The sequence below is a fragment of the Suricata suricatta genome, chromosome 2, assembly GCF_006229205.1.
Source record: "Suricata suricatta isolate VVHF042 chromosome 2, meerkat_22Aug2017_6uvM2_HiC, whole genome shotgun sequence".
Classification (NCBI taxonomy): domain Eukaryota; kingdom Metazoa; phylum Chordata; class Mammalia; order Carnivora; family Herpestidae; genus Suricata; species Suricata suricatta.
In genome coordinates this window covers 21,676,453-21,699,205 of record NC_043701.1, presented here as the reverse complement: position 1 = coordinate 21,699,205, position 22,753 = coordinate 21,676,453, and the positions used below count along the sequence as shown (strand labels likewise).

General features: G+C 51.6%; 1 protein-coding gene across 1 annotated transcript; it reads left to right on the top strand.

The window, feature by feature from the left end:
- Positions 1-333: 333 nt before the first annotated feature.
- Positions 334-22,038, top strand: CPA5 (carboxypeptidase A5). Its single transcript, XM_029923444.1, has 13 exons — positions 334-592; positions 1,196-1,255; positions 1,757-1,968; positions 3,152-3,233; positions 4,231-4,365; positions 13,668-13,766; positions 14,951-15,052; positions 16,211-16,312; positions 16,914-17,024; positions 17,466-17,556; positions 20,856-21,055; positions 21,357-21,441; positions 21,712-22,038. Exons 3-13 carry the CDS (start codon positions 1,853-1,855, stop codon positions 21,897-21,899), a joined length of 1,311 nt encoding a protein of 436 aa, XP_029779304.1. The 5' UTR covers positions 334-592; positions 1,196-1,255; positions 1,757-1,852; the 3' UTR covers positions 21,900-22,038.
- The last annotated feature ends 715 nt before the right edge of the window (positions 22,039-22,753 follow it).

Here is a 22,753-nt window from a genome sequence, read left to right as displayed (position 1 = left end):
CTGTGCTATGTAATCGGATAGACGTTAGCCACTGTGGGTATTTAAATCAGTGACGTTAATTAAAATAAAATTTAAAAAATTCAATCCCTGATTCGCACTGGCACATTTCACGCGGCTAGTGGCTATCCTATTGGACAGTTCAGACATAGAACATTTCCATTGTCACAGAAAGTTCTACAAGAAGTGATGCCATAGAGTTCTCAAGAATTCTGACGTGTTCTTCTCTCTGTCTCTCTCTCTCTCTTTTGCTCTTGCTCTTGGTCTCTCTCTCATCCCACCCCTAAACCAGACACAGGGACAGTTGTCTTCTTATTAGGGACTTAAATGATGCTTTTGAACAAGAAGATGTTGGGTACTTTTGGTGACTAGCACCATCCCACGTTTTTTCTTTAAAATTCCTGAGCTGTTGTTTACTAGTACATTTCTTTTATTCCTGTTTCTACTAAAGCTGAGTGTTACTTGGGTGGAGAGCCTCATTGCTTTCTTTTCTAGGTCCTTCAATCCTTTGCTAATGTTTCTGTCTGAGAGTTCCCGAAGCCAGGGTTCTAGGAGCGTTTGGCATGTCTGAACAGCTGAACCACGAAATAACGGAGTAGGTCCGGCGGGGTGTGGGAGCAGGGCGTCCTGTCAATAAAAGAACTCCCCTGTCTGCACACATGGCCAGTTCATTGGCCATTCTGGGAAAGTATGGATGGGGAGGGGGCTTCTGAGAATCACTGGTGACAGTTAAGTGGCCTTTTGTTGACATCTTCTGCTGAACAACTTTGTTGGATTTTGTCTCTGCCTTTCCCCACCTCCTGTGGATTTTCTGTTCGGTTCATCATTTACCATTCACGCATCATCTTTCCCTCCTTCCAATATGACCGTTTTGTGTGCTGGCCTCCCGGCCCATAAAGGGGGTTGCGTGGGGCTTCAGCAGGACTGAGAAATTGACTTTGCTGTCTGTTGAGAACTATAATGATTGCAATGACCTTCATGTCGGCAGAAAATGCACTACCTATGCTGGCATAATGGCGACCAGCTGAAGACAGAAGGGAGTCTTCACTGAATTTCTCCTCATGCTATATATATTTCCTTTGTTCCCCTCTCCATTCCCTTCTGTCCGCCTTCTCCCCACTGCGACGGACTACTGACTGAAGATGCAGCTGTGACTCAGGGTTAATACTTGGAAATAATAATACATTCTATTTTGCAGGCTTTGCCAAGCCAGTTCACCTACGTTGTCTCATCTAATATTCCCCCAAACCCCTGTGAGGTAGGGAGGGGAGGTATTATTAACCCCATTTTACTGATGAGTAAACTGAGACTTTAGAGAGATTAGGGCAGTTGCCCTAGGTCTTTTAGACAGGAAGTGAGCACACAGTCTGTCTCTAAACCCTCATTCTTTCAATGGCGTCCACACCCTTCTGTGTAAGGAGGACGTGGCCCAGGGCAAGTGTGAGTGGATGGGGAGGGAGAAGGACAGCAAGAAGAAAAGAACTAAATGTGGAGGGAAGAAAGGAGTGGGTTTCTGGGGCCTTCCAACTCCTCTTGGCTCTCTCCAGAGATGGAGGAGTTGATGTTCACCAGAGGCTGGCCCAGCAAACCTCCAGGGAGGAAAGAAAGCTAAGAGGCTCGTCTTCCTCTTTTCCTCTTTCCTCTTCCCAGGAGGGGATTTGCCTCGCTGTGGGGAGGGGTGGCCCTAGCTCTGCCAAGGCCCTGCATGTGGGAGCCACATGCCGGGTCTCCCTGGAGAGAACCTAATGCCCATTCTCAGGCCGGGCCTGCCGGCCTTTAGGTGCCATGCTGTGCTGAGGCCTCAGCCATGCCCATGCACGAGGAAAGCCCCTGAAGCTCACCCGAAGGAAGAAGCATGCAGGGGACCCCTGGAGGAGGCACGGGCCCTGGGCTGTCCCCCGTGGACAGGTGGATGCTCCTGGTCTTCAGCTTTACTCTGGCAGCAGCTTTGGGCCAAATGAATTTCACGGGGTGAGTGGCGGCTCCGTGGTCGGGGGAAGGGCTGTCGAGAGCTTGGGGACCAGGTGTGCGGGCTGCAGATCAAGAACTCATGTTGGTGGGGGGCGGCCCCTGGGGAAGCTTTCAGGGCTTCAAGATTCCTCCTGATTCTTGCTTATATGTAAAATTGTATATCTATTTTTTTCCTGGGGGAATGGTTTCCTCTGATTTTTTAAAAACTTTTTAAAATGTTTATTTTTGAGAGAGAGAGAGAGAAGCAGAGCATGAGCTGGGGAGGAGCAGAGAAAGAGGGAGACACAGACTCCAAAGCAGACTCCAGGCTCCCAGCTGTCAGCACAGAGCCTGATGCAGGGCTCAAACTCAGGAGCCGCAATACCATGATCTGAGCCAAAGTCCAACGGCCCAACTGAGCCACCCAGGTGCCCCTGGCTTCCCGATTCTTAAAGAAGTTAGTAACCCCCAGAAGACCGTGTAGCCCTGCCATATGGATGCAGTAATGTCCTCCTTTGAATACGAATAAGCATTAGGATGTTACACCAGGCCCTCTAGGGACAGGTGTGTCAGCTTCCCAGACATCACCAGAGGGAACGACCCCATGGTATCTCCATAGTAGTGATGACAGAGGGGGCTGGGGAGGTGGGGTTCATCCTCCCTGATATCCAATCCGGTCAGGGAGGGAGCTGCTGCCATCCCAGGTGGCAGACACCAGAGGTCATGCGGCACAGCCTCTAGCGTGAGGCTCATCTCCCCTTCCATGTCCTCTGGCTCTTGAGAGAAGGCTGGGAAGGGCACAGGGTTTGGACAGACCATGGCCTTTGGCCCTTGTAGGCCCTTGGGGCCACTGTTGCTCTCCCCTGCCCTCTGTGTCTGTTCTTTTCTCCCCTTCATTCCTTTTGTTTCCCAGGCTCCTCCATTCTCTCGTATTCCTTTCCCAAACTTCCTCCCCCGTCTTGGTGCTGGGTTCATCAGTAGCTGTGACGGGCTTTATTTAGTGGCTCGGGTGGTCTGTCCTTGGTCTGGAGTGACCACTGCCTCATGCTGAAGGACTCGCGTGCTTCCCAGAGCTGCACGTCCTTCTGCCCAGGCCTCCCAGCCTTCCTGCCAGGTCCCCTCAGCCTGGTCTTCAGGGTCCCCAGCCCAGCTTTCCAAGGAAACCCTCTCGGCATCTCCCTCCCCACTCCCTGTGTCTTTCCAGAGACCAGGTTCTTCGAGTCCTGGCTAAAAATGAGAAGCAACTTTCACTGCTCAGGGATCTGGAGGGCCTGAAGCCCCAGAAGGTGAGGACCCCTCAGGGCTTGGGAACAAGCTCTCCACTCTCATAGGGTGACCTGTGCCTTCAGTCCCCTCTCCTGCTCCCCCGGCCCCAAACCTGCCCCTGGAAAGCTCTGCCAAAGATCACAGCACTGTGGAAAATCAAATGTGGCTCGTCTTCGGGAAAGGCTGGGAACACTCGCCCGCAAAGTTGGGTGGCCCTTCTTGGCTTTCTTCTCTGTCCTAGATCAGGGGCTGTCCAGCAGACCGTGTCAGGGGCCACCTCACTAATGACTGGAATGTCCTGAAGCCAAACGGGAAGTGCATGTCTCTGGGTGGGATGCCTTGCAGTGTGCAGACTGGACACATCTGTTTCCCCACTGAAATGGCTTAGCTTGGCAGACCTGTGTTTCCTTTGGGTTCGTCCCTGTCAGCCTGAACATTTGTTTCCAAGAACATTTGTCCTCTGCAAGTATTCCGCAATGGAAAACATTTTCTTCAACTGTTACAATAGAAGGGTTTTGTTTGAGGGCTGCTGAAACAACCAGATATTTCTGGATGTGACAGCCCAAAGCCCTCACCCCTATTTGCTTGAGGACCCCCATCTACTAGGACTTGTATCCCTTTATAACAATTCTCTACTTTGTACAAGTTGGAAAATGGACTCGGCATTCGGATGGCGTGGGAATCCAGACCGGGTTCCTCGCACCTCCCCAGGGTTCTTGCCCAGGTGGATGTCCCACGTGATGAACTGTCTCACTTTTAGCACCTCTTTAGGGTTCGTGGGGTCCAGGTGAAGTTGCAGTGAGTGAGTGAGCCTGGGAGATGAAGGAAGAAGGAAACTCAGCTCGGGGATTTTGTTTGCCCCGGTCTCTGTGCTCCCCCTTAGGGTTTTCATGTTGAAACCAGGGCCCTTTACACTGTCTAAGAGAAGAAGACCATCTGTCTACCTAAGGTGCCTACAGGGTCACGTATAAGGACACGTGATGAAACACACCCATTTTTCTTTTCTTTGTGGCCAAGGTGGACTTCTGGCGTGGCCCAGCCAGGCCCAGCCTCCCTGTGGATATGAGAGTTCCTTTCTCTGAACTGAAAGACATCAAAGCTTACCTGGAGTCTCACGGCCTTGCTTACAGCATCATGATAAAGGACATTCAGGTGAGTGCCCCAGCACTATGGCTAGGGTGTCATCCTCCACATGCCTTCACATCTGGACCCAACACAGAGGAGAACAACCCGGGGCGAACAGGGGACAGGTTTCTAGAGTTCCGATGCATTCTTGTGGACCTACTGGAGAAGGAATGAAACCTCACACTTCTCAGAGAATATTTAAAATCTAGGACAGAATCCACCGCGGGGGTGGGTGGTGGGGGACGACGTCGTCTTCATGTGGCAATGGCAGTTACTTGTGGACAAGCCCTCTTGTGGAGGGATTCGCGGTGCTCAGCTGAGGAGGAGGGAGACAGGAGGAAGTAGCTCAGGTCTTCCCAAGACACCGAGGGCGGCAGCTCTGGAAGGCTACCTTTGCTTTTCTGACTGTCCCTGCTGTCCCTGCTGCCCACGACACCTGTGCCTCAAGGCGCTTGGTGCTAGGCAGTGCCGGGCATCCCTCCCAGGCAGGTTCTCCCAGGGGAATAGCGTGGGGAGGGCTGCACACCCACTCTTGGGTAGGACAGAGAGAGCCTTCATCCCGGCTGTGCCAGCCTCCCCGCCCCCACTCGTCAGCGCATCTTACAGCGTCTTCTCTGAACATCCTGCCATTTTATTTCTGTTGTTCTGTCTTCAAGGATATCCCAAGGAGCCTCCTTCCTAAAGCTGTTCTTATGGGCACCACGTGCTGGTTGCCGCTGCACACCCAGAGTCGTACCCATAGAGACTCCCCGCCCCCCCCCGCCAGCCATGGTGCGCTGCCGCTTCTCTCCGAGGGCTCTGAGGGTGGGGGGAGCACAGCCTCTGGGAGCACGCACACTTGACACCACATGCCAAGGATAAGCCCATTAGGCATTAGGGGGATTCATTCCCTGAGGAAGCACAGGGCTGGACTGCTTAGATCCGTTCACAGTCCTTTATTCCTCATCAGGCGCAGGTGCTTGCTGCTCAGTGTGTAGGGATGGGCTCTTTCTCTGACGAATCCCCCACACACCAAGATGGGGAAAGTCCCACAGACAAGACAGGGTACCACATCAGAAGGAACAGCACCCAGCTCTCGTTTGCCAGGATCTTGAAGTTTGCATTTCCTTGCTTTGCCTCCCCCACCCCCAGAAAGATATGAAGAGGTCTCTCAAAACGTTCTGTTGATTTCTTCACATCAGGAACGGCCCCCGAGGCCCCTCTGAACCTACCCACTGGCCCCTCTGGAGCTGTCGACTTTCTGTTCCTCAGCCTGTTTTCCCCTGTGGTCCCCAGCCTGAAATCCCTGGTGGGGGGGGGGCACTTTTTACTCCCTTTTAGTAAGATGCCCTGGGCTGTCTGCCCTAACCCAGCCAGGCAGGATTTCCCCCCAGCAACCCCCTCTGTCTGCCGTGCATCAAGCTCTGATTGTCATACTTAAGATCCCATTTTGGCTTAGAGGGAGCTGGGGGTGAGGGTGGGGGAGAGGCTGCCATGCTGACTTGATTTGTGGTGATGAGGGGGAGGGTGTCCAGGACGAGAAAACCTCAGAGGCGCTAACAGGAGGGGAAGGCTTTGCATCACTCAGGTTTTTGGCCTCTAGCCTTATGTTTCAGTTATTGACGCACAGGCCTAATTTCTTCTGACTCTTCCGGATCTCCTCCGCTGTGGTATTTGGCATAGCGTCTCTTACACGGTGGGCCCTCAACCGTCTCAACAGTTAACTCTGTTGGTACGTTAGAAAGAGTGTGCCCAGACAGAGACCTTGCTATTATGTTGGTCTTTGTCTCCAGGGCCCCCTCGCCTGAGCCCCTCAAGGTCCAGGCTCAAGCCCCTTAGCACCTACCATAGCACCTGCCACCCGGGCTTCATGAAAGTTGAATTAATGGATGTGAGGAAAGGAAAGAAGTGAGGATGTGTTTGCTTGGCGGTAGTAGGCTGAGAGCGAGCGTGGAAAACCTTGGTGCTGGCTTTCGCTTTGGCTGGAGGTGCTGGAGATTTTTGAGGAAGGGAAGTGTCCCCTGCTCCCTCACCCCCGCGCTGTGATCAGAGGGATGCTTGAGATGGAAGAGCTGTGTTCCTTCGTTGCATCTACTGATATGGAGATACCTACTGTGTGCAAGGTGCAGGAAATACAAGGATGGGAACTCAGGTTCCGTGTCCAGGGGAGCCGGGCTCGTGGGGGTGGGGAGTGGAGGGGAGTAAATCGGTGATTACAATGGAGTGGATGCATGCGCTGATGGAGTGCAGCAGGTTGCTATGGGAGCGGAGGACAAGAGGCACCACACATAGCGAGGCTCTGAGAAGGCGTAATTACAGGGCGGCTGAAGAGCAGGCGAGGGGGGACATGGAGGGGAAGCCTGCCATTGGTGATGAGGCCCGACCAGATCACAAAGGGCATCCTCTTTTGGGCGAAGAGGTCGAGATTTATCCCGAAAAATCATGGGGGAGCCATTGGAGGGATCTGACATGATCAGATTTGCATTTAAGAAAAATCCCTCTGACAGTGACAATGTTGAGTTGGGGACAGGAGCAGGGAGCGACTGACAGGCAGGAGGGTGCTGAGGAAATTGCAGTGGGCCAGGCAAGAAATTATCTGATTCCGAGTGAGCTCTATTTGCATTTAATTTTTCTTCACCTCCCCCTTTTTTTCTCAGCCCTTTGGTTTTGGTGTGGTTTTTATTTTTTTCTCTAGGATGAGTCACCATGGAAAAGCTTCACTTGAGCAATCAGCTCTGTGGATTTTAATGGCTTTTTTCTGATTACAAAATTAATAAATATTCATGTTAGATAATTTGGAAAATAGGGAAAAGCACAACGGAGAACACAAAAATCACCCATGCTCTTAGCATCTGGAGCAAAATACAATTTAGTGTAAATATCGCCTTGCCAATTTCCCCCTCTCTACTGGATCATTCTCATTAGCATACAGATGTAGAGTTATTTCTCCCACCCTAAAAAATCCTCTCTTGATCCCTTTCCCCACCTGCAGCTATCCCCCCATTTCTCAGGTTCCCCATACAGAAAACTCTCGGGAATATGGGCTATACCTGTCATCTCCCTCCCTCTCCTTGGGTGGACTGTCCACCCCTCACTTCACCAAAACTGCCCTTGATGTTGTCACCCACAGCTCCCACGTCCAACTCAGTGGCCAACTTTGAGTGTCCATTGTTCTTTCACCTTATTTAGCACAACTGGAAGCATGTTCTATCTTGGCTTCAAGACATTGTACTCTCCTGGGTTATCCCATAGAGCTGGCTCTCCTTTCCTGTTTCCCAGCTCTGTCCTTTGACCCCTCCTGGATCCTCTCATCCACGATCATGGCCTTGAATACCTCAGTCTCCTGAATATTCCCATACTTAGACCTCCGCATCCAACCTGAACTCCAGACTCAGATATCCGACCACCTCTTCCCCATTTCCACCGGCCTGCCTAATGCGTGTCTTAAATGTCACCGTTCCAAACCCTCCTCAACTTGCTCCTCCACAGCCCTTTTCTGTCTCAGGAAATGACAATGCCATCCTTCTGGTCACTCAGACAAGAAGCCTGGAGTCATCCTCAACTCCTCTCCCACATCCCACATTCAGCAAATCCCATCAGCTCTCCCTTTCAAATGTATCTTACCAGGGCCCCTGGGTGGCTCAGTCAGTTGAGCATCCAGCTTCATCTCAGGTCATGATCTCACAGTTTGTGAATTCGAGCCTGCCTTCGGGCTCTCTGCTGTCAGCACAGAGCCCTTCTTCAGCTCCTCTGTCCCCCTCTCTCTGCTCCTCCCCTACTCATATTCCCCCTTTCTCAAAACTAAACATTAAAAAAATGTATCTTACCATTTTATGCTACCACCCTGGGCCAGCACGCCATCAGCCACTCGTCTGGATTATTCTAGTTTTTTAACTGTAGTCCCTAATTCCATCCTTGCCTCCTTGTTGCCCAGTCTCTAAACAGCATTCTGAGGGGTCCTTTAAAATTATTATTATTATATATGTTATATCCGATTATATCACTTCTGTACTTAAAACCCTCAACGACTTCCTACCTCAGAGTAAAAGTCAAAGTCCTTCAAATGACTATAAGGTGCCCCACCCCCACATCACCGACTGCTCTGCCCTTGCTCACTCTGCTCCAGAGACCTGGACCTCTTTACTGTTCCTTGAACTTGATTGACCCACTCCTGCCTAAGAGCCTTTGATTATATTTACATCTCAGGGCCTTTGCACTAACTGGTCCTCATGAGTAGAATGCTGTTTCTGCAGATACCTGCATGACTTATTCCCCGGCTGCTTTCAAAACCTTATTCACAGGTCACCTTGCACCTTATTTTAAACCGTACCCTTCTTCTCCTGCTTTCCCCCATTCCCTCCCTCCTTCCATTGCACCCCTTTTCTCCTTAGCGCTTACCACCCTCTTGTATCCTATATAATTTATGTGCTTATCCTGTCTGTTGTCTGTTTCCCCTGCCAGACTGTGCACTCCATGAAAGCAGGACGTTTTGTTGTGTTGGCTGCCGTGTCTCCAGTGCCCAGCGTGTGCCCAACAGACGTTGTTCACCGAACAGAAGAGATTAGAAAGTGGCAGGGATGTTGGCTGGGGTGGGGCTGAGCGGCAGGAGAGGAGGGCAGGCAGGCATGAGCAGAAGAAGGCAGGGGAGGAAAGGAACAGTTGTGAGCGAGGTCCTAAGGGAGAAGCAGAGCCTGGCTGCACCAGCAGGACGGGGAGAGAAGGGCTGGCTCGTCTGTGGGTCCTGGGAGGGGGGCAGTCACTGCCTGACTCGCCCAAATGACCGTTAAGGGGGACAATCTGCCATCCAGGTCCTATAGATAGCACTTCTTCCTGGAAGAATCCAGATTTCCTGGTCACGCCTGGTAGTGATTTGTTCCATCACAGAGTCCTGTAGTCACCTCGAAATTACTGTTGCCTGCCCCTCTTCCTCTTGCCCCTCCTCATGGCTACCTGCTAGGCGATGTTCCAAGCATTTTACATGTATTAACCCCTCTAATCCTCGCGGGAACTTTAAAAGATGCATTGAAGTGTGTGGTAACATGACCCCCATTTTTTGAAGGCACAGAGAGATGAATACTTGGGTAAACCAAGGCACAGAGAGATTAGTGGCTTGCCCATTAGAGATGGCATCAGGATTTAACCAGAGACAGCCTGGCCACAGTCCCTGCACTGTTTGCTCTTGTGCCATCTACTCCCTCCACAGTTGTCACTGTTGTTTGTGGGTGGTTTTAACTCCGCCTTTTGGGCAGTGAAGCCGCCATTCAGCCTCGACCTCTGAGGGGGTCCATGCTGAGAACCCCGGGTCTGAGCCACCCAGCACATAGGCACGGACTGCACTCGCTACCGGCCACGCAGCTGCTCCTGCAAATGTTAGGCCTGGAAGAGAAGGTGAGGGACACAGGAGGGGACATGACTGCTGCTGTCACAGAGCGGGGCTGGGGGCCGGGGGGTGGAGACATGCTCCCCGTCCACCGTCACCTGGAGCCATGTCCATTTTACGTCTGTGGCTGGAGTTCAGCTGCTGAGTGGCACGTCCCTTCAGGCGTCAGCCTCCCTTGGCCTCCTGCCCTCCTCTGTCCTGGAGATGCTGTTCTCTGCTTCATGTTCTCGTCCTTCCTCACCCCTGTCATAAATTAATTCACACCAAGGTATTACTTTCCTTGTCAGGTTATGGCTTCCAGGGAGGCAAATGGCTTACTTCTGAGTTGTTTCTTTTTTTTTCCCCCCTGAGCAGCCTGACAGGGCTGTAATTAGGCTTCCCCGAGCCTGTGGCAAGACCGCGTTCTCCCCTCTCCCCTCTCGGCCTTGTGAAGGGAGCGAACATCTGTGTATTTTTCAGGCCAGGGTAGATTAGTGTTCTTGGGACTGGGGCCCAGCTGGGAGGGCTGAATAGTCCCCATTTGTGAGAGGGTGTCATATCCATTCACAAAGCTGCGAGGGTGTTTGGAAAGTTATTTGCAGTTTGGTGCCCATTTCCCATTTGCCCCTAAGCTGTTCTGTGGAAGGAAGGATGGCCTCATGGGGGCTGTTTGCTCCTGTGGGTGACCCTGGGCTGTGGGAAGAGCTGGGTCATCTGGTGCTTTCTTCCCAGCTTCTCCTCCCCGTTCTGCACCTTTCTCCACCGCCTCACGTCCTCCACCAGGCCCGAGGAGGTTGGATGTGTGGACCCTTCATTCAGGTGGGGCTGGAGGGGGACTTCTGGGTGCACCCGCCCCGGGCTGCTGGCTCCCTGCGGCTGCTCGCCACAGCTGGTAGCGTCCAGCCCGCAGTGATGGGCACACACTGGTCACAGTGGGCTGCTGAGATTTCTGTTGGTTTCCCGGGAGAAGACAAGTCCCTTTTGTTAGAGCGTCCCAGGATGGTGCCTGTGTCAGCAAGGGTCAAGGCTCCCCTGGGCTTCTCTACTTGCCCAGCAATCCCAGCTTCCCCTGAGTGGGAATGTCCCCCACTTAGCTAGTTCAGCCAGAAAACACTGCAATCACAGTTGCCTAATGTGTGGTTGGTGCTAAAAAAAAAAAAAAGGAAGAAAGAAAAGGAGTCCCAAGCAGCGATTTCCAGTCCCAGTTTTAAATCTGCGAACTTAAGCTTCTGGCTTGCATTCAGGTCACGGTCTCACGGTTCGTGGGTTCGAGCCCCGCATCAGGCTCTGTGCTGATAGCTCAGAGCTTGGAGCCTATCTTCAGATTCTGTATCTCCCTCTCTTTCTGACCCTCCCCTGCTCACGCTGTCTCTCTCTGTCTCTCAAAAATAAATTTAAAAACATTTAAAAAAGGGGCACCTGGGTGGCTCAGTTGGTTAAGCCTCCGACTTCAGCTCAGGTCAGATCTCACATTTGTGGGTTTGAGCCCCGCGTCAGGCTCTGTGCTGACAGGTAGCTCAGAGCCTGGAACCTGCTTCTGGTTCTGTGTCTCCTTCTCTCTCTGCCCCTCCCCCTCTCATGCTCTGTCTCCCTCTGAATCAAAAATAAATAAAACATTAAAAAAAAAAAAGTTTAAAAAAAAAAAAGAAAATTTAAAAAAAAATTTAAAAAAATTAAAAAAATTTTTAATCTGTGAATTTGAGGGTTGTGAGCAAGCTGACTGGGGCAGCAGGGTGAGTGGGCGCTGGGCAGCGGCCTCATCTGCAGGGATAGTGGTGATGCCTCCCTTCCAGCCCCAGACTGAAGAGTCCATGGCTGCAACTTTATTTTAGCCATTGGGCGTTTTTGTTTTTGTTTTTGTATTCTTTATTTGTTAGAAGATTTTACTTACTGAAGTAGTGAAAGCATGCTGCCAAAACGTAAAAACAGAGAAAATTTAAAAATTGCTTGAATCATAATCTTTCTATCCTAACAAGGATTGTTTACATTTTGGTATTTTCTGACATTTTACTGTCCTGGTTTTCTATGCTCAGGGTATTGCTTTTTGGTTATTTTTTCAAATAATTTTTTAAAAATGTTTTATTTCTATTTATTTTGAGAGAAAGAGAGAGAGTGAGCATGAGTGGGGAAGGAGCAGAGAGAGAGAGGGAGAGAGAGAATCCCAAGCAGGCGCTGCACTGTGAGCATGCAGCTTGACGTGGGGCTCCATCCCCTGAACCATGAGATCATGACCTGAGCCAAAATTGAGAGTTGGACTCTCAACCCACTGAGCCCCCCAAGCACCGCGCTTTTTTGTTATTCCAGAACATCTTTTAATTGCAAGAATAGTATGATGGATTTTTCACCTGTTGTTAACATTTTACACATTTTCTTGCCCTCTCTGTACACACACACACACACACACACACACAGATAAACATACAGTTGACCCTTGAACAGTCTGGGTTTGAACTGTGTGGATATACATGGATTTTTTTTTATAAATATAGTACAGTACTCTAAATGTACTTTCCTTATGATTTTCTTTTCTGTAATATTTTCTTTTCTGTAGCTTGTTTCATTGTAAGAAAACAATATATAACACATATGTGTTAATTGTTTATGCTATTGGTAAGGCTTCTGGCCAACAACAGGCCGTGAGTAGTTAAGTTTTGGGGAAGTCAAAGGTTATGTGTGGATTTTCAACGGTGGGGGGTTGGTGCCCCTAACCCTCTCATTGTTCAAGGGTCAACTCTATATACCTATAGATATGTATATCTATCTTTGTGTGTATATATATTTTGTACATTATATAATATGCATACATTTATTATTATTATTCACCTTTAGTTTTGATAGCTAGTGATCCCCAAGGCTAGGAATAGGATATCTAGGTTCTTACCTCATCTTTGCCCCTTGTTGGCTTTGCCAACCTCTCCAATCTGTTTTATCTCTAGAACATGAATAGTTAATTCCTGCCCTGTCATTTGGTCATCTGACCAGAGCAACAGAGATATTGAGGATAAGGATGGTAAAGGGAAAGGCTCGGCCTGAAGCAAGATATCATCAAGACTCATTTGCGCAACTTTGGGTTGCGGTCTTCTGCTTTCCCAGCACCCTTTGTGGCAGAGGGGCTGAGGTCTTTCCCATGCTGCTAGTCAGTGCAGAGTCCTAAGGTGCCTCTATCCCTGGGCGCCAATGTAAGGGTATGAGCTTGGGGTCAAGGGCACTTGCCCACCTCCCTGAATCCCAGGCTGGGAAAAGTGTCCCAGAATGATGTGGGAGGTCAGCCCAATCCAACCGTATGGCCTCCCTATGGTCAGCGGGAAATACTGTGTGAGGACGGAATACCGACTCCAAATGATACCCCGGACATTGCTTTTGGCTCACCTACACTTGTGTTTTAGAGGCAGTTAAGATGGGAAGTAAATGATGGTTGGCATATTAATTCTGTAATTATTTGGACCAGACTGGTCCAAAGCTGGCTTTCCAAATGGCCTGGGGGTAGAGCAGATACTGTGGGTTGGGGGAGCCCTCTGCTCCCCCAGGGGGTCCAGTGTACATGGTTCAACTTGGGCCTTGACTCAGCAGTTTTCATAGAGGGCAAAAGCAATGTTGGCAATAGACCATGAGCACTTTTCTAAAGTACTTTCATATCCCTTACTACATTTTATCCTATGATCTGGACAGGCCAGATATTGCTGTCCTAACTTCCATGCTGAGGAAACTAAGGCCAAGGCCAAGGCTCCACAGCAAGTTGGTGGCAGACTTGGAATGTAGCTCTCCCGACTCCTCGCCCTGTGCTCATTTGGGAAATGGCGGCATGGACACCAGCTGGCCAAGCAGAATCATCTAGCAACCAACATCTCCTCCCATGCGCAGCTCACACCTATGGGGGATCCTTCTCCTGTGTCGGTGCTGTCTTTGTGCACAGCCAGCCGGTGCAGGGCTCAGAAGAGACATGTCTGGCCCAGTTCCCCCTTCCCTTCCAGTACGTGCTCTTGTCTCCTAGGTGCTGCTGGATGAGGAGAGAGAAACCATGGCCAAATCCCGCCGGTTGGAGCGCAGCATTAGTAGCTTCAGTTATTCCTCTTACCACACCCTGGAGGAGGTAGGCCTGCTCGGTTGAGATCCAGCCTCTCTTGTCCCTTCGGGCCCTCAGGGTCTCCAGACTCAGGCAGAGACTAATGAAAGACTCTGAGGTCCATGGAAGAGTGTGAACTGACCCTTGGGGAGTCTCTGGAGAGCAGAGCAGACCCTGGGTGAAGGTCTGTTAGACAGTCAGCCTCAAAGAGGTCCAGAAGTCAGGATTCAGATAGAGACAGAGACAGCTGGGGCTCACAGTACAGCCCAAGGCAGATGGGGAACAGAAGAAAGGTCTACTAGGCAGAGCACTGAGGTAGGGATGCGTCACTGGCCGGAGCAGAGCAGGTAGTGGCATCTCCAAATCCAGCACTGTCGCTGGGGGCTCAGGGCTCTTGTGTTCCCCACAAGCATTCCAGGTGTCACATGGGCCCCCAGCTATGGGTACTGGGGTATAGAAGGGGCAGGAAGCCAGGCACACTGGAGAGCCATTTTGTAGAGTAGAACAGAGTTGCCTCCATTGGAGACAATTCTTGGTCCCAGTTACAGCCAGCTAGGGCAGGCGTGACTGACCATGACCTGTTTATAAAGGAGAGTACCCAAGGAGAACATAGAGACACCCAGTCCAGAGAGAAACTCAAGGCACAGGTCCCATTTTCATGTAAAGGATGTGACGATATTGTTATTGTCCCCTCTCGAATCACTGTTTCCCATGGCCTGTAAGAGAAGATCCATTTTCCCCCATAGATTTGGTAAGTCAGTCGTGTACATTGAAAGAGTGAGGGAGGGGATTAATATGGCCTCTCAGTAGTATCTATTGACATCAGAGATAAATAGCCCTGCCTTCAGAGGGCTTAACATCTCAAAGGGCCGAGAAGACCAAAACAGCTGGGTCTGTGAGGTCTGTCCAGTGCACTGAATGGGCCAAGAGAATGGAAGCAAGAGAAGCTTCCGCCCCGAGAGCCTTGCAGGGCTGAGTAGGCTGAGCATACTCCTCTTCCAGACAGAGACTCAGCTCTGCACGGGGCCAGTTGCCTGCAAACCTTGCCTTGACGAATTTGATGCGTGCCATTCTCCCTCTGGGTTCTTTTAGCCCCTCTAGGGAGGTGGGAGGGCATTAAGGAGGGTGGGATGCGGAAAGGAGGAAATCCAGGGACAGCCTGGGCTCTGCCCCTCCCTGCCTGAAGTCTGACCAAACTTCATTCCTTTCAGATATATAGCTGGATCGACAACTTTGTAGCTGAGCACTCAGATATTGTCTCAAAAATCCGGATTGGCCACAGCTTTGAAAATCGGTCCCTTGTTGTCCTGAAGGTAAAAGTGGGCAGCGGTGACCCCTGGACTCGACAGTGAGAGCCTCTGGCATAAGACTGACCTCATGTAGGGTCATGGCAGAGTGGGAGTTTTAGGGACAGAGAAGATGTGTATACTCCTGCCCTGAGGTGATGCACAGCTTTGGGACTGTGATGTTCAGGGACCTCCCTTTGTAGGTATGGAAGGTGACAGTGCAGTGACCTGGCAGGTCCTAGGACAGGAAGTAGGTGGGAGGGTTACAAAGGAGATGGAATTGCAGGGTGGGGGTCATCAGCTGGGTCTTGGGACCTGAATGTGGGTGAGTCAGCATTCTCCCTATTCCCATGGTTGCTTCATTTGGGAAATGGGAAGGGAGGTAAATAGAGGCCTCAGTTACAAATGATTGAGGTCACCTGGCTTGGGCAGCCCCAAAGATAGGCCTGAGTCTGTGGGGAGACCTCCCAGCCCTTCGCAGGGGCCACTGGAAACAGTTTGAGCAAATTCGGTGGTAGCAATGGCCTTGGTTCATGAATAAGGCAGGATAAGGCAGGAAAGGTAGGAATGTGAAGCCAAGCCAACCCAAAAACAATTCGCAGTATGTGCCCTCAAGGGGGCCTACAGGGCACTTGGTGTCCAGCTCTTGACAGCCCTGGGGAACTCTTCCAGAGGGCCAAGTGTTTTCATCGAACTTGGGACTTGACCTCTTCAGTCCCTGCTTTGATTTCCCCCAGGGGCTGTTCGAATTCTTTCTTCAATGTGGTCTAAGACCTTGCTACTCAAAGTGGGGTCCTGGCACCTGCAGGAGCATCCCCAGGAGCCTGTTAGAAATACCCAACCACAGACCCCTCCCCAGACCTACTGACTGAGAATCTGCTTTTTTGTAAGATCCCGGGGGATCCGTGTGCCTTTTAAAGTTTGAGAAAGCCTAGTCTAAGACACTTTCAAACCTGGGAAGCTCTGTGCTTCTGGCTGGGTCACTTTGCTTCCCAGATGCACTGCGCCCCGCACGTGTGTACTTCGTGGACTCTTGCACAAGCACCTGCATGTACAGCCCCCATCTCAGGCACATAGGGCCACCCCGGGCAGTGTGGAAACACCTGGGGCCTCCTCTGGGGGCCTAGGGACAGCTCTGTAGCTGCCTCAGTTCAAACTGGTTTGGGATCTGGTGTTTTTACCCAGTTTAGCACTGGAGGATCTCAGCGCCGGGCCATCTGGATCGACACTGGAATCCATTCCCGGGAGTGGATCACCCATGCCACTGGCATCTGGACCGCCAAGAAGGTCAGCACGGATGATGGGGGTGGGGTTGGGGTAGGGGCTACGTGACTACTTTGGGGCGCCTCTGGCTGCAAGCTTGCACTTGGCTTGTTTAAACTCAGGGGCTCTCTTGGGGTGCCTGGATGGCTCAGTCAGTTAAGTCTCCAACTTTGGCTCAGATCAGATCTCGCATTTGTGGGTTCGAGCCCCGTATCAGGCTCTGGGCTGACAGCTAGCTCAGAGCCTGGACCCTGCTTCCAGTTCTGTGTCTCCTTCTCTCTCTGCCCCTCCCCCCTCTCATGCTCTGTCTCTCTCTGTATCAAAAATAAATAAAACATTAAAAAATTTGTAAAAAATTAATAAACTCAGAGGCTCTCTACTCTCCTGTCCTTTGGAACAGCTGTCCTGTGCTCTGGCTTTTTTTGCAGCACAGCACCCACCTCTATCCTCCACCTTCTAGTTGTTTAACGTCCGGGCCTTTAGTTCTACACAATGAATGTATCTGATGGTCGGATGCCACCCTGCCTATGGCCACTAGCTGCGCCAAAGTCCTGGTCCACCTCAGAGGAGAGCCTGGCAGTGCCTCCCATCCCTCACTGTGTACCCACTCTGCCCTTGCCTGCAGATTGTCACCGAATATGGCAAAGACCATACCCTGACAAACATACTGAATGCCATGGACGTCTTCATGGAGATTGTCACCAACCCTGATGGGTTTGCATTTACCCACAGCATGGTGAGGGCATCTGGGAGGGAGAGGGCCAGGGGTCAGGGTCAGCTCTGGGGGAGTGGGGTGCAGGAAAGGTCACTGCAGCTTTGGGCAGCCAAGCTGAGGTCCCCTGGGGACTGGCCCCGCAGGGGCTCCTGGTGGAGAGTCTCACTGAGGCAGGCAAGTGACTCAGGTCCTGCAGCTGCTGCTCTTGCCCATCAGCCCCTGTCCTGCTACCCAGGGAAGGCCACTGGTGGCAGCCTGTCCTTGTGCCCCTCCCCACACCACGGCTTTAACCACAAGGTGATCTGTAGTCTTGGCCCAGCAGTATCAAGCCCATCCTGCCCTACACATTCCTTCATTTTGCTCCTCTCTGTCCCACCAGACCCCCCCTTCCTAGGACAGGATGTGAGAGACTCCCCCACCCCTGGGAAAGGAGTGAATGTCACCTGCCCTGGGCTTTTTCAGAACCGCCTGTGGCGGAAGAACAAGTCCACCAGACCTGGAATCTCCTGCATCGGTGTGGATCTTAACAGGAACTGGAAGTCAGGTTTTGGAGGTAGGGCAGTCTGCTGGGCCTGGGGGCGGGGCTGGAGAAGGGCCTGGTCCTTGGCGCGTCTCCCACACAGTCAGGTTATGTGGACACCTAACTTGGAAGGCAGTGTAGTTAGTTAATGCGGATGAGTCATGGCCAGGGACAGGCAAGCACCTGCCTAGGATTGGCTGTGCGATATGGGGAGATGTTGCACATGCGTGGTAAATGTATGCATATGCTCCGGCTTCATGGGAAACACGGGAAACCGTTCCTTGCTGCAAGGGTCAAATCCTAAATATGGAAGCAAAAGGTACAAGAGAGTCTTCAGGTACCTTCAGGAAGTACAAGATAGTCTTGCTGGTTGTTCAAAACTTAAGAGCTTTTGTGCTCCCCAAATCTCTCTCACCCTTCCTTATAGGGAGACCACCACGTAAAGAAAATGTCTTCAAATTCATTTCCTGAGAGTCATGATCTGAAATTTGCCCTTTGGGGAGGCCAGAACGGTAGTTTAAATATAGAATAAGCCAAGTTCTTACCATCAACACTGACTTGAGCCTGGATTTTACTTCTGACCCAATTGCTTTGTAATCCTGGGCTGATGGGCTGGTGCATATGTGCAGGGGCCATATTTTTTCCCAGGCAGAGGTGGGCAGCTTCTCCCAAGTTCCTTGGTGTTCTTCCTGATTATCTCCCTTACCACAACGGGGACATAGGGATTAGATGGGGAAACTGAGGTCTCCAGAAAGCCTAGAGACCAGGACGTGCACCCTGGGAACACAGCAGTTTAATGAGTAGGATGCTGGGTCTAGCCAAGCATCAGGCCAACCACAGCCTTCTGCCTCCACTATAATAGTGTGGCACCCACTATTGTGGGGGTGGGTTGGGTTGGGTTGGGTTGGAGTTTGGCTCCACAGGAGACAGTGCTAGTGCTGTTGAAAAGCAGATCCACAGATGGATGGCCAAACCAGAGACAGAACATTATAGATCTGCCCATCACTTTGAAAATCTAGCTTCTTTCAGTCTGTTTCCATTGAAAAATAAGCATCTAAAGCATCCAGAGCAAGGCCTTCAGCCCTTGGTGTGGGGCAGCCTGAGAATCTGGCCCTCTGGGTGCAACCGCTTGTGTAAGGGAACACAACTGTGTAAAAATGAGTGTTTTCACCTTCAAATGACCTGACACTTCCCCCAAGTTGTCATCCACATGGGCCCCTCAGAACCGGCTGAAGTGAGTACCCACTGACCCCAAGACAGACTGGCTGGTAGAAAGACAAATTACCTCTTAAAGAAAATAACTTTTGTGTGTTTCACTGCAGGGGGCTGGGGGAAATCAGTATATATACAATGTAAAAAAAAGTATGGAAAAACTGTATGGGAAAAAAAAAAGCCCAGAGGGGACAAAAAGCTCCCATAATCCCACTACCCAAAGCTTACTGCTTTTAATAATTTACCATGTCCTTCCAGAGATTTCCCCTTGCTACAAATTACATTTTCAGAGAAGGAAAAATAAATAGCTAATGAATCCATTAGCAGGTACTTGTGACACAGGCAGGCTCAGAGGACTTTGACTATGAACGTCAGAGAGAGGCAGGCAGCTAATTCCCATTTGGTCAGGGGAAGATTAGTTTATGCCGCTTAGCTCAAACCAGAACTAATGGCCTGAAGTGTTTCTCCATATTTGGGCAAAGCCACCTGGCCGTTGGCAGGGGAACCGCTTTCCGTGCGTGGGTTGCAAACGCAGACAAAGCTTTCAGCCTCCCCCGCTCTGCTCATCTGTTGCTGTTTGTCATTCATCAAGTGTAGCAGGTGCAGAAGCTCCCGGCAGACACAACAAACAGGGCCACTGTCCAGCCCGTGGGGCCGCTCCTCACCCTTGCTTCCTGCAGGCACATCCCCTTCTCACCAGGGTCCCTGCCCCAGGCGAGGACCCGCAGACCAAGGGGGTCTGCACTCCTCGGTGATAGAATTGCCTCCGGGCCTGCCTGTGGACAGAAATAGTGTGTGTCTGGGTTGGTGACTCAGGCTGGAAGATTTTGTTTATGGTTTTATCATTGCCTTAATTTAATTGCTGCATAATGAGTAATCTGTAGACCATTCCTCCCACTCACACTGCCCTCCCCTGTGCTCGTGGCGGGGCCTGGTTTGCTGCAATCCAGTGCAGCATCCGAACCAGTCCAGGGGCCAGCCCCCCAGTTCTCTGGCTGGTGCACTGCCCTGAGGGTCTGGGGGTTGCTCTGGCACCCTTGGGAGGCTCCAGAAGTTGGGGTGATCCCTGACCTCTGCACTGGGCTTGAGTGCAGTCATTTCAGGAGCAAGAGGAGGAACAAGGCTGGCTCCTTCCAAATAGCCCACAAATCTTGATCAACCCACAGCCCAGCCCCCCATGACATGGCCCCTGGGCAGGGCAGGCAGACAGAAGAGGAGGAAAAGAAATGGAAAGCAAAGAATCTAGGAGATAGGAACAAATGAAATTTGTGAACAGAATAGAAGATCAGTTCCTCTTTGTCTTCGCCCACACCTGAGGTCCCCAAGAAGAATTGTCAAAGGCTCTTTACATCTGTGGCTCCCAGACCAGCTTCAGGCAGCTATGGGGATCTGTTCTCTCTCCTTTTGGCCCCCAAGTTCATGTTGCTCCTGGGGCCATGAGTGTGGCAAAGCTTGAGCAGATGCTAAGTCTGAGCACTCAAATGACCAAGTTTTCCGTGTGGCAGTGGACAGTTGGCAGAGAAGGGTCAACACAGAGGGGTCGCTGCTCATGGAGGAAGCAAGGGTTGGAGACCTAGAGTTTCTTCTAGGCTCCTGAAGCAGGCGCACTTTTCTAATGGACCAAGTCAGGACTTAACCAAAGGACAAGCCGGGGAAGCTCTCTACAGGCCCACAGAGGTGCTGAGTCATGGTGGAGCTGCCCTCCTCCGATATATTAGACTAGGGTTTGCAGCAGTGATAAATACCAGCCCAACTCTCTGCAGCTTACCACAGCAAACATTTGTTGTTCACGCACATGAAGCTCAGTGTGCGGAGGCGACTCTCCTGGGCAGCTTTTTTCCAGTCGTGACGGAGGGATTCAGGATGTTTCCTCCATCTAGAGGTTTCTGCTTCCAACCATAGAGACTGAAGAGAGAGTGGAGAAGCCATCCCTGCTCTCAACAGCCTCAAACTAGAAGTGACACATCATTACTGCTCACATTCTCATTGGCCAGAAGCAGTCCCATGGCCTCAACCAAACTGCAGAGGAGGCTGGGAAATGTAGAGAAAAAGCTGAGCATGAAGTGTTTTCCCCAAGCTTTGGCATTTGAAGCCTGCGGGTGCTTTTATTTTTCTTCCAGGAAATGGCTCTAATAACAACCCCTGCTCAGAGACTTATCGCGGGCCCTCCCCTCAGTCGGAGCCAGAGGTGGCTGCCGTCGTGGACTTCATCACATCCCACGGGGACATCAAGGCTCTGATCTCCATTCACAGCTACTCTCAGATGCTCATGTACCCTTACGGCCACTCACTGGAGCCTGTTCCAAATCAGGAGGAGTTGGTGAGCTTGGCTGCTTGGGGCGTGGGGGAGAAACCAGGCAGAGTCCCAGAGGGTTGAGGCCCTCCCTCTGAAACAAGGGTCAGTTGACCCCATGGGCCAGTTGACCCCGTGGTAGGAAGGAGAGGAGAGCTTGTTATTCTCACATGTGGTCAAGTTCAAAGCCAGAGGTGCTCTGCTCCCTTCTCATGAGAGTCAGCTCCACATTCAACTCCCAGGACCCTAAGTTCCTGTTTCTCAGCAGCTGGTGAGGGTGTGGGAGCATGGGAGGCCCAGCCTCTCACCCTCTGGATTAATCTCGCAGTACGACCTGGCCAAGGATGCAGTGCAGGCCCTGTATGCGGTCCACGGCATCAAGTATATTTATGGCAGCATCAGCACCACCCTCTGTGAGTGAATGCCCAGCTCCCAATACCTGGCTTCCTGTGATGTTCCTTGTGTGGTGGCCTCAAGGAGCTTTCTCTTTGCCGGGGGGGAGGGGGATGGACGTAGGGGGAGAGGGTGGCCCAGGTTGAGGCCTGGGTCAGGAAGCCTGGTGTGGTCTGGGGTGAGTTGGGGGTTGGCTCCCAGGGCCCACTTACCACTCAGGGGGCCTCTGTACCTTAGAAAAACACCCTATTCTTCCCTTGGGGGACATTTCTTTGCCCTTTTATATCCAGATGTGGCCAGCGGGATCACCGTCGACTGGGCCTATGACAACGGCATCAAGTACTCCTTTACCTTCGAGCTCCGGGACACCGGGCGCTATGGCTTCCTGCTGCCGGCCTCCCAGATCATCCCCACGGCCCAGGAGACGTGGCTGGCACTTCGGACCATCATGGAGCACACCCTGAACCACCCCTACTAGCAACACCACCGAGGGCAGAGCAGGAAGGGTCGTTCCCTTCCCCCAAGGACTGGGGCTCCTCCTGAAACCCAAGGGATGCCTCCTCTTCCCCACGTCCCAACCCTGACCCCTTAGGAAATAAATACAAGTTTCAACAGGCTTGGTGACCTCTGGTGCTGGCCACCAACCCCCTTGGGCTTGCATTGAGGAGGGGAGAGGGGCAGCTCGAAATGCCTCTTCACTCCCCGGGTGTTCGGGAGGATGAGGGGCTGGCAGACCTCCCTCTCGCTCCCCCTCATGCTCTCCAGGCCCGGAACAGACAACTCACCCTCTGGGAGCTCCTAGTACGCACGGTGTCTCCTTGTGTTTACATCCCAAGGTGATCCTTGAGGAGACAACGTTTGACCAAAAGGAGCAGCTCTCCAGTGGTGACATTTCTGGCACCTTGCTGGAGAGGTGGGTACAGGAGGCAGGGTCCTCCTCTTCTGGCTTCATTTCCCATGTTGGCAGGGCTCAGGGGTTCATTTCATGGGATCACTTCGAAGATCCCACTCACCCTCTAAAGGAGCGTGAACAAGTCACCAGTTTGTGACTGGCTCCTCCTGGGCACCCTCACGGTCTCTGCTGGCCGTGGACAGAGTCACAGCCAGGCAGGGCCAGCACAGCGAAGCACCACACATGCAGGGACAGGAAATCCTCGTTCTCCGCCTCTTTACGCGGCCATGACGGTTGTCATGCGCTGAGCGGTTAGTCCTGGCCAGGCATTTACTCAGTAAGCCCTTTATTTAAAGGAAAGAAGGGATAATATTTTGAAGTAGAAACAAGATGCATGCCCCCCATCCTAAGGTTTCCTAATTTTTTAAAATTTTATTTAT